A 14,750-nucleotide genomic window follows, 5' to 3' on the forward strand; every position below is an offset into this window, starting at 1 on the left:
TCGCGAGGCGGGATCGTGGATGCGCACTGCTGAGGAGCCCCACAATAGGACGAAGCGGCCGTCCAGTGCTTTTAGGTTTTCTACGGTGGTCTAGCTTCAATTGACTCATGATTTCAACTATATATAAAAATTACTTAAAATCTCCACAGAAAACCACCCTATTATCTTTGTTTTTAACTTTTTAATGTGACTACATTTTCGAATTACAAGTGTTGAGTGGAGAAAGGACAGTTTAAGAAACTCATATCACTCACTATTGTATACTAGAATAAATGTGTTTAAAATTTTGTTAAATCGATTCGTAATTTGTGCAAAATGTCAGTGACCTTTTCAGGAATATAATTGAACAGGGGTTCAGTCTTAATCACTGATTTTATAGTAACAGACTTATAATAGATGCTATCGCTATTATTATTCCACTATCTAATCATAATATTCACTTTCATGATCTTATCAGTTGGTTCTTTGCTCCGTTGAACCCTCTTAACATTTAAACAGAAGACTTTGTTGGCATTTACCGATCAAATATTATGCATCATGAAGAATGAATATTCAGCATCAAATGAACACAACAGTTCTTGACTTTTATTGATAAATTAGTTTAGTGTATTGAACTGTGTTATTCCCAGCTGTGATTTGTTTACAGTGAGCGTTTTAATATTTTCCTTATGGCACCTAAGTCATATCACCGCTCTTACTAGGTATCCAGTATAATTAGATGAATCATGGAAATTTCGGTATAATGAAATCATGAATGTTTACATTTTATACTGACATTAAATTAGTTATGCTTTCGACTTGTAAGACGATTTTTACTTATCCTGATAAGATTTATTTTTGACCATTTTGTATGATGTCTTTACGTTTAGCAAGTATAGAGTAATAGACAGTCAGTTATAGCAGAAGAAATAATAATTTTTATGTCTAGGTTCAATAAATGCGTCCAATCGAAATAATTGTCACAACTGGAGAATTAATTTTCAACCACCCATGCAGAGTGAATAGTTCTGGGTACCTAGTGGAAAAGTAAAATCAAATAATAAAATGAAGATGGTGGGGTATATTATTCCTAATTCCATCAGTTGGAATTTTGTAAGAGAATATTTGAGTAATCCAGACTCAAATGTCTATCACTAACAACTACATAAGTCAGTAGAGACTGGTCAGTTATATTCTTTAACATTACCATGGGGAAAATGAAAACTCTCACAAATCAACTTCATACCTCTTCGATGAACAACTAACCATTCAGAATCTGTAGCTCAATGTATAACGGATAATGCGTTGACATTCGAAGCATAAAGTACAAGGTTCGAGTTTCAATCTGAATACCATCACTACGATGAAGGTGCATCCAGAAAAATCAAATCTTTGGTGTTCTGTCTTCAAAACTTCTTACACAGGGAGAGAAATTATATCTTACGTATCTTACAGATATTCAAAACCTTTAGTTTTGGATAGTATCAGATACTACTTTTAAAATTCCAAACTGAAATTACTGAAGTGTATAGTTCCAAGCATTTTTGCAAGTGACTAAAGGCATTATAAAATAATAGATACAAATCCCAATAATATATGTTACACTGAAACATCAAGTTCAGATGTAACGTAATTTAACTGTGGAAAATCATTTTTGTCGAGTGGAAATAATAATAGTTTCATCACCTCTAGAAAAAACTAATTCGCGTCATTTGTCAAGTCTATGATGATATTTAAAGCACCAGCTCGATTGATTCAATTTATGTTATAATTACATCGCTTTTATCAACGGTTCTAATCACCTAATAAACAAGCACTTTACCTCACATCTCTCGACTGATTCCTTTCTCTAAACGTTTTTCAAAATATATTTATTTACATTCCAAAAACAGATGATTTGAATACCAACCGTATTCAAAGTAAACTGCAGTTTTTCACCAAATTCTTCTAAATATTGAAAAGTGCTTGAATATAGTAGTTAAAAACTACTAAAAACAGATGAACTTGAATATTTTGTATAGTTATAGTTCCGTACATCTTGTAGTTGTACTCCACCAACTTTGCATGAGATCCAAATTATCAGTATTATACCAGAAGGTAAGGTGTAATAAGTAAGAGTCGAATATGACAAGAAATTTACACAAATAGTATTTATTTTTTTGTTACATGACATCGGAAACTAACTGCATATATTTCTACTTTTCCATAGTGTCTGAATCGTTACGTGAGAGCAGAAATACAGAAAGTTCTTGAGTACCATTCCTTTTTTGATTTAATATGAATTCTGTAACAGGTTTTAAAATTCAAATAACAGAATTATTCAGTGCATTAGCTTTTGAAAGTCATCTATATACACTGTTCAAAAGGATATTCTTTCGAACTCGCGTACATTTATAGTAATTATTTGTATTCAAACCCGAATGACTTATAATTGTATGGATCAACTTACATCATTGGGAGGAGTAGGGATTACGCAAAATATTGCATAATCTTTTTTATTAGATTCACTCATGCAATTACCATTTCATATACTCCTATATTTTCAATTAATCTTTGTTCTTTTACATATGCATTTTGTAATTATCTCAGGCCGTTTACATCTTATCTTCTTACGACTGTTATTCGTAAACAGAATGGGAAGATTGGGATAAAATTGAAAAGTTGTAAAAATGTAAGTCTGTTAGAAACAATAATAATTTCTTATTAACTGTATCGTAATTTTAAATAAGGAGTGTGTCTTTGCTCTTAGATTATGTTTAGTTTTATATCAATGGCGTCCTACTGTTTGTTTTCCATAAATATAACAACGGTTTCTGATTCAAAATAAGGGTAACAACTGTTTTTTTTCTTGTTTGTCAGTCATGAATTTATTATAAAAAATATTTCATCATCGAAGTAAAAGATCTAGGTAACATATACCTTAAAGCATATGTTCTTGAGAAGTTTCTGTTACTGACCGTTTCATGCTAGTTGAAGTCTTTATGATAAAGTCAGGTTGAAAAATACCTCAATATAAGTAAGTTGGAATTATGTAACTACGTCAAAAAAGATCTAAATACACATCGAAAAAAACTTCCGAAAATTCATTCGAAAATACACCACAGCCTGAAATTTTCTAGTATCATTCTTTCAGCTTTATTGTGTTAAGCACAAGTTTTAACTGAAATAATGAAGTGAATAAATTCTTTAAATCTAAATAAAACGAGTAAACAACTTACAAATGATACAATTTATACTGAATAATAAAGGCTCCTTGGTATAATACACCGAAATCACTAAACAAAATCATCTGTTGGAAAAACTTCTAAATTGAGGTTAAGTCTGATAAACAGACCATTTTTTTTAAAATACACGTCTTTACATGATGATTGATTACATTTCTAAACAAAAATGATTTTGGTCTGTGTATAGGTCATTTCAAGGAAGTAAGTCATTGGAAAACGATGTTAAATGTTTGGTTACATTATTATGAAGCGATAGATTATCAGTTTAAGCACTTCTCTATGAATAATTGATCCAAGTGTTAGAACTTTCTTTCATGTAACTGGCTTCGAAAAGCCTGTGCCTGGTAACAGGATAGTAAGTGATTTAATACTCCATGTTCATGGTCTATCCTTAACTGCGCGGCATTTCCAATCTTCTGAGAAAACGGAAACGCTAGTCATATCGATGTTAGAAATTTCGTTTACTGAATAGAGAATAAATTAATTTGTAAAATAACAAACTTTAGTCAGAAGAAATGTTCTTAATGAGAATTACGTAAGCTTGGCCAACAACTGTTTCGTCAGATGGAATTGATTAGTTTACGGACTATTTTGTCGGTTAGGTGTAATATAAGCAAACGAAATTAACGACGAATATGTACAGTTATAAAGGGACCTAAAGTGTTACTATTCAGCTTCTGCAAAATATGGAGGAACATAGCTTATAGGTTTATAACTGCTTGATCTCATCCAGCATATTACCTATGCCGTTACTTCGTCCAGGCAAGGAACTGACCAGTTTCTATCAATGTGAAAGTTGGGTTTGCATTTCTAACGAAAAGATATGAAAAAAGTAAACAGAAAAATTGATTTCGGAAAAAGTCGCCTCCGTCACCCTATTTCCCATCATAAATTCACTCTAAACGTTATTCATCATTTGTTTTTAATCTTCATAAATTCTCAATGAGGATATCGAATCAGGTTATACAAGCTATTTTGAAATTTTAAATGTGTTAGGGAAATGATAAATACTGCCATTCGTCTTAAACACTCGTTGTAGCTTTACTTTTTTGATCTGGAATGGAAAGAAATCACTGAATTGTGCACAGTTTATATTCAATAAAATAAGATGTTTAATTGAAAAGCATAGATACACATAGGCGTTTTGAGTAAACGAAACCTATCCTTACTTTTAGATTACGCATTGTGCTGTCCTTAAAAACAGTGGGATTAAATAGAAAATGAATGTCTGATTTTAGGTTTATAATAATACACTACATAACCACAATGCTTTTAACAGATTCTTTTTTTTGTTCGTTTCATAGTCAAAAGTCATATGACGTCCTGTCAAAGTTTCAGTGACTTTTCATTTGTGTGCAAATTTATAGGGAAAGTAATAAATTTGGTCAGTAATTTTGAAATGTGGTTAGCTTTAAGAAGGCAGATTACTATTGAAGCCCATTTTTCCATCAGCAGTAATATCAATTAAATATTTTTTGGAATTCAAATGGTATAATTTTAAGATTGGATTTAATAGTTAAAATCATCCATGGGCTATTAAACGACTTCTCAGAGGTCTATATGTTTAATCTTCACTTAACTTTCAAACAATATATGTTATTTGTACAAATATCGGTTAAGTGCTCTGGAGCGAGACTGGTAGGTCCTGGGTTCGAATATCGCGAAGGCGGGATCGTGGATGCGCACTGCTGAGTAGTCCCACAATAGGACGAAACGGCCGTCCAGTGCTTATAGGTTTTCCATGGTGGTCTAGCTTCAATTGACTCGTGATTTCAACTATGAAAAAACAGTTTTTCAAGTTTTATTTGTCACTGAAACAACTTTTTTAGAAGCCTTCCTATCAATATGCTAAATATATAACCAGTTTAGAACTTATTTTCTCTTTAAAGTAGAAATATTTTTAGAGAAAATAATCATTGATGGTTTATAGTTCACACTTGTTTGTGAGTGATTGACTATTCATGAGTTTATATAAACAGCTTGTTCAAATGAAACATTAATTTTATCATCTAGATAATTTTCTTATAATATGCGGTCACTTTTGAGCAGGTTAAATGACGTTTGAATACCTGAACGTGGTCAAATCGTTGAAGTGACCACGGAATATTCAAGATTTGATTTTACTAATAAGTTTGAGAGAAACATTTCACAAAAGAGGACATATTCATGAACAATTCATTTGTTAGATGGATTCAAACTGTTCACTTGAGCTTTTTTGTATGGTTTACACTGTTCATCAAAACATATTTTTATCACAAGTTCATTAGTTGAATCAAGGGCTTTTAAATCTACGAACAAGCTCTTTATCATAATACTAATAGGTTGTAATTTGACTGTCGTCAAGTTTAGCTTCAAGTAATTCAAGATATAATTTTTATGATCACTTATCAGGATTGTTAGTTAAATACTCCACTACTAACATGGTTTATCTCACTAACCACAAATACAAACTCTAACATTGGAAATCCACACTGAAACAATCAGATGTTAAGTACAAAGTTGTATTATGATTAAGAATATATATCGTTATACCACTCAACATACATTACTTGTATTTATTCTGAATATTAATCTCACAAAGACATTTTATCACATTTATTTCGTTAAATTACTTTTTGGTAGCATACATAACAACATTTCTGTTATTTCTTGATTAACGAATACTTGTTTCTTCTACTGTTTAATTACGGTATGAATATTAAACAGTAATATTAAATGTACTCATGCTCTTTGACCTCAATAGTATCTCTGTCTCATTCAATGATTACTACCACAAACGTATTCAATTTACAATTTGTTCCAAGTATTCAAGATTAGTACGAGGAGATTATAAAGTTTTTGATTGAGTTCATGAACCGATTGATGTTAGAGCACCATTGAAAAACTGGAAGAACTGGAAGACCATTTCGTCCTAGTACGAGAACCCTCAGCAGTGCGCATCCACAATCCAGCTCGCTCTACTTTGTTATATCTTGTGGCCGAGTGGATGCCTAGTTAATGTGTGACGTGATGAGACCGCCAATCAGGGAGCAGCGAACTATCGATTGGAACAGTGACACACGAAAACCGTACGAGCAGTCTAGAGTACGTATCGGCCCTGCGATCTGCCTAGCCCGGCCAGTCCAAAACACCAATAACAGCCTCTGTGATAAGAATCATTATTCACAAACATACTGGGTTTATATACCAATCAAACAGACCACATCGACCCATAAAATAGAAAATAACATTTGTACAATATTTAGCCGAATGTGGCTGTGAATAGTAATCAATAAACTGATGATAACTCAAGAATCGTATAATAATAGTCCAAAGGTCAAAATAAAGCTAATGATAGGAGGAACACGAATATGATTTGGTCAGCTACTTAACAATTATACAATAGGAAATATACATATTAAATTGGTCCACAAATAGTCCTCAAAAGTTACCATTCACAATTCTCTTCGGGATTCAACATACTTGGACCCAGGACCTTGGGTCTCGTGCATGAACGCTTAACCTCTAGACCACTGAGCCGGCATCCAACGGTGAGATTGGAATAAGATCTCCATTGACCCCAATCTTACCAAACTCTTTCACATCTAAGCTCGAAAACAACTAGCCTAATTCGATAATCGATCGGCTTAATCTTTACAATAGATATATGGATTATAAGTTCGTCATTTGAGATGTGATTGTGGAACTGGTACACACTTCAGTTTCAAAAAAATATCTTTATATGAATCCAAAACTTAAAGGTGACCGAATTTCTGATGTAATTAAAAATCGGCCAACGGTAGCGATGAAAGGAACATTCTATGCAGCAAGGCTGGAACTAATGTTCACAAATAGAAACTTGTTTTCTGTATCCGTAAAGGATGAGCTTCCTCGCTTGTTAATCTGTATGCGCGTCTATCAGTTCACCTGCTCTTGTGTATCAAGGTACGTAGGCCATGGCCAGCGCTTCCAACTCGGATACGAGAACTTATCCCAGCGTGGTTCTACAAAGGTAAGAGGAAAGCAGTAGGAATTTCCATCTTAAGAATCTAATCACTCTGCTGATTCACAAGTCGATTTTAAAGTTCTTTATGCAATTCGTCCAATTCTAAATAGATTTCTTGGTACGCAACTCCTTAAAACGGCAGAAGCTTATGCTATCCATGGACTGAAGCCAGAACTGAGCATATAAAAGTAGTAAGCCTTATCCTTATCATCACCATGGCCTTCGACTAATATTATTATTATATTTGCTTTTCGAAAATATCTCCGTTTGTCTTTAAATATTTCTCATATCCTCATGATTTTTTTCATAATTGTTTCTGATGTCCCTTCATTTCATTTAATCTCTCTATTGCAAAAACGCTTTGATCATCTTACTTCTTTCAGATTATAATTCGTTGCTGACTTATTAATTTTACAAAGCTTTCTGAGTGCACACACATGATATTTTATTGTTAGATACATATATCATTGTAAAATATCGTTTGCTTTTTTTTTACCCAACAGGAACTTCGAATAGATGTCGTCCTGCCTAATTCACCAGCATCACGTGTTGGTCTACGATCTGGTCAGCAAGTTGTATCACTAAATGGTCAGTGCGTACATGGCTGGGATCAACTAACAGCAATGCACTGGTTTAGGCATTATCCTGATAGTGTAGATCTAACTATAACAGTTTTAGATGAGTTGGATAAAGCAGAAAATACAATTAAATCAAGAACAGCGCCAGTATGTGATTCTTCAATTAAAAAAGATAGTATTCGTGAAAATTATCAAAATGGTGCAAACGATAAAGCGTTCGACGATTTTTCTTCCATTGATTTACCTTCAAAGTCTAAAAAAATAGCCGTAACACAGTTTAATGAAAAAAATTTAAATTCAAATGTCCCATGTGAAAACCTTTTGGATTCTTCTTCAGTGACACCAACTAGTTTTATTAGTAATGAACAGGAATCACATTGTGGTCGGGAAAACGTTTTAAACCCCCTATTCCTTTTTACTAAAAATGAGAAGAACAATACAACTGTACCTGTTAATACGTAAGTTAACACGTTTTTAATTATAAAATAAAAAATTCACAAAAAGGAATAAGATAAACATTTTGAGTACGAACGATCATTGTTTTTTCATTCAAGGTTGTAAAGACGTCTAACTGATAGTTTGTACCCTGTGGGAAACTTAGGTGCATGGATTTTTTTATGGATAACATTATAATCTCTGACCTCAAATACAAATATATCACAGTAAAAAGTTGTTTGATTAGTTTTCTTAGTTGACTTAACAAATAAATGTCATTGATAATGCAATGAGAAGACGAAGTTTATCAGAATTATGTGATATATTAGCGCAATACATTTCGAACAATCTGATCACACATATACTTGTTAAGACATTTTTATATGAAAATTAAAAGGTCAACTAGACAGGTTAAGGTAAGAAAATAAAGAAAGTACACAAAAACAATGTGATGACTACTCTGGATAATAAATCAGCATTACCAGGGTAGGTTAAGGGTAAAAACAAATTGTTTTTGAACACATAAAGGGGATTTCAATTTCTGTATAGCCAAGGCTTCAATAAACCTTAGTATACGTCCTTGAAGGCTTTTGTACAACACTACAAACGCTGATTTGATGTCAACCTTATGACCAGTTTCAACCAGATGTTTCGCAATGGAGGAAGATGTTTGTCTATCCTGTGATCTTATTTGACCATTGGAATTCATTTGGTTCTGCAGCCATTTAGGTATGTGTTCCGCCACCCTTATTTGCAGATCACGATTGCTCCTCCCTATGTACGTGTTTCCGCACATACATGTAAATTGATATACACAATGGGATGTGACACAATCGCTTATGTGCTGTTTAGGTTTTTGGTGAAATATTGACCTTCTCATTGCATTATCGAAATTTATCAAAGGGGCTAATTGTTTTAAATATCATTGAACTAATTCGAATCACTTAAGAGGATGAATCGAATTACAAGAGTGAAAACGTTTTACTGAAGAATTAAGTAACTTGTAATACTAATTTTTACTCCTAACTCAAATTTATTATTCTTTGAACCTTAGCCTCAAACGGTAAGAAAAAAAGTATTCAACGAATCAAATTTACTACTTTAGTGCATTTTGATTCGTCTAAATATGTGATATGAAATGCCTGCTTTGCTATCAACCTGATGTAGGTGTGTGTATGCTTTAACCAGCTGCAAAACCAACACCCTATATAACCATATAAAGCAGGTTGTGTTGTGGTGAACGAACACTCAGGTGGGGAAGACTAATTTATAGTTTAATACATAATTACAGAGCGCTTTCATAAAACATAAATTATCATGCATTAAATACATAATTTACACATCTTCCATCAGTTTTCTTTTACATGCTTCGCGATTCTTTCATTTCCGTTTTTATTGTAATTACTTTGTGTTTCCCTTTCTGTTTACTTCAATTTAATCTTCTCAATCTTCTACAAGCATGTATTCTAGTTCCGTTTGGTGCTACATACTACTTTTATCTGTCAGCAGTATGACTGCTAGTCTGAAGTGGCAGTTTAGAATTAGGCTATTTTTCATGTTAAACCATACAAAGTGTGTAGTAAATAAATCCATATTCTGTCTACAAGATTGTTGAGAAATCCACCACCTTTAATTTTGTATTATCGGTCTGCTTTTGATTAATATTGTTTTAGCTTTATCGATGTTTGTTGTGATTGCGTTATTGAAAGTCTCATCATTTCTTAGCACTAATCCTAGATAGTTTAATGTAGATTTTTCAAGTTTGTGGATGTTGGTAATTACTTCAAGATAACTGCTTTGTTTACTTATTACCATGGCTTTGGTTTTGTTACAGGATATGTGCATTCCTATTTTGTTTAAGTGGTTTTGGTAGTTTCCTCGGCTGTTATAATGATTAGACATTGATCGTCAGGATATTCTATATGAGATAATGTCCAGGTTGCATTAATGTGATTAGTCAGTTCGAAACCAATTGTCATATGATCTATTGTTGAACTAAGGATTTTTCGGAGTACTTGGCTTTTGAAGATGTTGTATTGTTCCTTGTAGTTCAAATTAGAATAGTTCCTTTTTAATGTCACCAGTTGATGCTCCTGTAGGGAAACAGCATCCAGTCAGGCTATAGGTTTGTCTGGTTGTTTTGTTGTACATGTGAATGGTCGTTATTTGCACATCTTTTTCTGCATAGTTGGTCGCCATAATTTCTTTTTGGTCATTTATGAAGAGGCCTACACCAGTATTAAGATATTCATTTACGTTTGGTTTACTATTGTAGCAGGTGTTTGCTATTTTAGATGGTAATCTAGTTTCTATCAATACTGCTATGTGATAGCGGTGTTCAGTTAGCTGATTAACTATCTGATGAAGTCTACCTTCTTGCTCACATCCCCAAACATTCAATAGACCACATTTTGGCCTTTCAGTTCCGGGATCATTTATCGTCTTTTTGTAGACACGGGGGATATAAATGGGGGTAGATGGTATAGGTAACTTCCCCTCTTCTCCGGTTTAATAACCACCACCACCCGTGATAGTTGTGCTATGTTTTTTATATGCGTCATGATCGTTTGGGAGTGACTAGCCCGATCTCTACCACCAGCTTCGCCGCTTCCGTCAGTTCATGGGACTGAGTCCTACCATCCAGAAGGCATGATGTGAGCGTGCGAGTTGGACTTTACCTCCTATCCCTAAAGTAGAATTCATCTCACTCTTAAGTAAAAAAATGAATAGTGCATAAACTTGATGAGGAAAGAATTCAGTAATATGATGACAGTGATTAGTAAATTTCAGTCAGTCACTGTTTTACCAATTAAATTTTTTATGTCCGTGTTGTCATTAGAAGCACTGAGTAAGCATCAAACTCATGCGTAAGTTTATTCAAGTAACAAATGTAAAGGTGAGGTTTTACATATTTTACTCAGTTACACTGGCTTTTTGGAAGAAAATATTTAGGTAGAAATAGAACATCGTCTGTCCACAACTATCGTGGAACATGAAAAAGTCGAGTCACCGCATATGGTCATGCGAATAAACTTAACAGTAAGGTTATCCAAACATTTTTTTAAAAAATAATCTGGAATGGGATATTATGTAACAGATATTAGTTTTACAATCTATACATTCACTTGATTATTTCATAACTACGTAGCAACAGTGAAATAAAGTCAAACAATTCATTCTACGGGACTTCTTGACCATTGAAATATGTGAATAAGCTAATTGAAATATTATTACAATAATTTTAATGGCACTTCATTTGTCTTATTATAATTAGGAAATGAACACGTCTATTCAAAGAACGTTTACTGCTATTTTGAAAAAAAATAATAAAACAACTTACTTTATACTATATTTCACTTCCTTTTACAATAGAACATACTAAAGAGCTCTTGAAATCCTACTTTTTTCTTCAAATAATCATTCATTAAGATTGTTTATTATCATTTGGTATTCTTTTATATAGGAAAAAGGAATCACATAATGAACAATTAAACTCGTGACTTATTATGTCTAAAAGTTATTGAACTGATTAACTGTATTGTTCTTTTTCATATTTCATAACCGCATGATCTTTGAAAAAAGAGATTACACACGAGAAGATGAATATATAAAGCTGTAAGGAGTTAGACAAATACTGTTTATGAGACAGAAATGTATTTATTTTTTTAAAAATTAATTTAATGGCATTTTGAAATGAATGGCGCCATATTTCAAGTCAACAGTCTTTTGTTTCTTGAATTGTATTCTACTTTTTGGGTAAATAAAAGATTAAAAACGATTGTTCACAATATTATAAGCTTAAAAACGTTTTACTTTCAAATTACAACATTTTCTAATAGTCGACTTGGAATAATAGAGCATGAGCTTCATTATACATTTGCTGATCTCGATAAAATACACCAACAAACCTTTCACGTTCAAATCTTTAATTTTCCTCTCATTCTATTAAGTAAACACTAGTCTTTTAAATTGAATTAAAAATTTTCTGATTGTAAGGACTTTTGGTCTAATAGACTGTTTTGAGCTGAGAACATCTAATAAAACCCAAAGATGAAGAGTCTGTCATATTTATAAAGGAGGGCAAAAATCTATATGTTCTCCCTCCACCCTAACTTTTTAAAGTGACAAAAAAAATTAAAATCAACAAGGTTATTTTTCAGGTCATCAACAGCTTCGTCTTATAGAATCATTGGGTAATATTTAAATAGGAATAATATATTTGTAAAATCTCAGCGAATGAATTTGTAGTAAATCCATTCCTATTTAATGTCTTACATCAACTCGGCGCTCAAATACTGTGAAACTATTCGTTCTAATTTAGACGAGAGTTCTTATATATTGGGTAATATTGTTTGCTTAGGGTAACTTTTATTTTTTTTGACTCATCTAACACTTGATAATCCTATTAAATAGAGATGTTCAGATATATCGTGAAAACTTCCTAAGTAATAATAAACTCTTTCACAGCTTTGATTTTAAAATAATTAACTAATAGTTAGTTACGTTTATTAATAATAAACGTTTGATAGTTATGATATTTTAAGAGAAAATCCTAGATTTAGATTTTGTTCACCTTGAGCGATACGATTTTCCAAGAATTTATGCCTTTTAGAGTTTTCAAAGCTATGCGACTTGGTTCCACAGTAATACATATCGCTTGTTTGATCACACCTCAAAGAGATCGTGTTTTGCTCAAATATGGATAATAATGTAGTTGAATGATAACCAGTGGCATATTTTCTATTTGTCTAGATGATATTTAGATGTAGCTACAAAGCTTAGTTTGCTTTATTAAACAGCATTCCTTCAACCTTGCCATTTCATATCTACTATTTACGCCTAACTTGATTTCTATTTATTAATTAGTTTAGACTAGTCTTTATATCATCATTAGATATGACGCACATCTATCTAATCATCTAGTATTTTGAAGTTTAGTTAAAATGTAAAAATACTTTCCAGCTTCGTATTGCATTTACGTGATTGTATCTTTGTATTAACATCTAAAACTACATTTCTGAGAATCAGTAGGCTTCTGTACCATGTTTTGTTTTGTTTTTCATGTATACTGTGATATTTATATTCTTAATAAAGGCTATGTTCTTAAATTGATAATCGAATTAACATTCTCCGACAAATATTTGAGTAGTAGCAGCAAATAAAAGCACTCACTGCTCGGAAGTTGGTTTCAAAAAATTTGAATCGAAATGTTATCATGTTGTTTATGAGGAAGTAATCCGACATGAGTTAAAAAACGCCTGAATATGTCTTAATTAATCAGTGCACTTTATAATTGATATTGAATTCTCAAGTTCGATGGATGTATAGGTTTTATGTTGACTTAATCAACTCACAAATTACCATAAATTTTTGGAGTTCCTGTAAACATTTTGAAAACTTCATGGTCATTTGTAACCATACTAATTGGCTATTCTTTTTTAGCTAATCAAAACCTTTTTTCATGGCTCTTTTGATCTGTAAGTGGACTAGCAACATGTATGTTGTACTTAAGACATAGGCGAAAACTGAAAGTTCGCTTTTAGTGATTTAAATGCCTTGGCGCTTAGGTAGATGATATTTATATTCATACTGTTTCTTGTTTTGAGTGAATAAGTTAAATTAATAAATCTTTTCTTATCTTTATTTCAGATGTCAGTCAGCCTATTTGTGTACACTTGATTCTTGTCCATTAAAACGAGAAGACAGAAAATTCTACATACCAAATCCTGCAGTACCGAGTAATGATAATGCAAATAACTATCGTGAAATGAGACAAATTAACTCTCAAGATTATGATCTCTTTTATAGTACTGACCATGATAAGATCGAGAGTACTCATTTACAGTTTACTGAACCTGTTATTCACCAGTATAATCTTGACAATGATAATAATAACAATTGTCAATGTAGTTCAACCATACCAAATCAGGATAAACTAATAAATAGACAAAATTTAAATGATTATCAATTTAATAAGAATAGCACAGATGTAGTTGAAGCAGATAACGAGAAAATGGAATCACTTAATCTTCAATCAAATGATAATTTGTTTTTATCAGATCCTATTTTAAGCAATGATTGTTTGTATAAAAGTGATTGTGTTTAATATTTATTTGTTACTAAGTATGTTCAAAGATCATTTAAGTAAAAAAAATTATATATTGTAATTTTGTATACATGACGGGTTTTTGACTTCATTTATTTTACTGTGTAACTCCCCAAGGAACAAAAAATAAAGCTTTCATTAGATTTTAAATCACAGACTAAAAGAAATTGTGGTCATCGTGAGACTTGAAGGTCCTTGGTTCATTCCATGTGGAATTTTATGTGCATACTGACAAATAGTCGGTAATTAGTACTAAACAGATAATCGGTATTCTTTGGTTACTAATAACTTTTCAAACGATTTCAGTTCTTAATAAAAACTTGGAATTGAAGTTGTTGGTAAACAGATATCTGGAATCGTTTTATTTTGTTACTGAACTGTTAAGGATAATGTACATGTTATATTGATAGGACAGTTGAACAACAAAAATTCGAGTTTTGGCG

The 14,750-nt window shown here is 32.1% G+C and overlaps 1 protein-coding gene across 1 annotated transcript in view; it reads left to right on the top strand.

Annotated features, from left to right (window-relative positions):
- The window catches only part of Smp_178770 (hypothetical protein), a gene marked incomplete at its 5' end in the record, with an annotated part of 16,642 nt that extends 2,266 nt beyond the window's left edge, over positions 1 to 14,376 (top strand). The window contains 2 exons of the mRNA XM_018789146.1: positions 7,692 to 8,224; positions 13,851 to 14,376. Of these exons, the coding sequence (XP_018654618.1) occupies positions 7,692 to 8,224; positions 13,851 to 14,307 (990 nt within the window). The 3' untranslated portion in view covers positions 14,308 to 14,376. The remainder of the gene's footprint in view (positions 1 to 7,691; positions 8,225 to 13,850) is intronic.
- Between the last annotated feature and the right edge of the window lie 374 nt (positions 14,377 to 14,750).

The sequence above is a fragment of the Schistosoma mansoni genome, chromosome W (genome assembly GCF_000237925.1).
Source record: "Schistosoma mansoni strain Puerto Rico chromosome W, complete genome".
Lineage (NCBI taxonomy): Eukaryota > Metazoa > Platyhelminthes > Trematoda > Strigeidida > Schistosomatidae > Schistosoma > Schistosoma mansoni.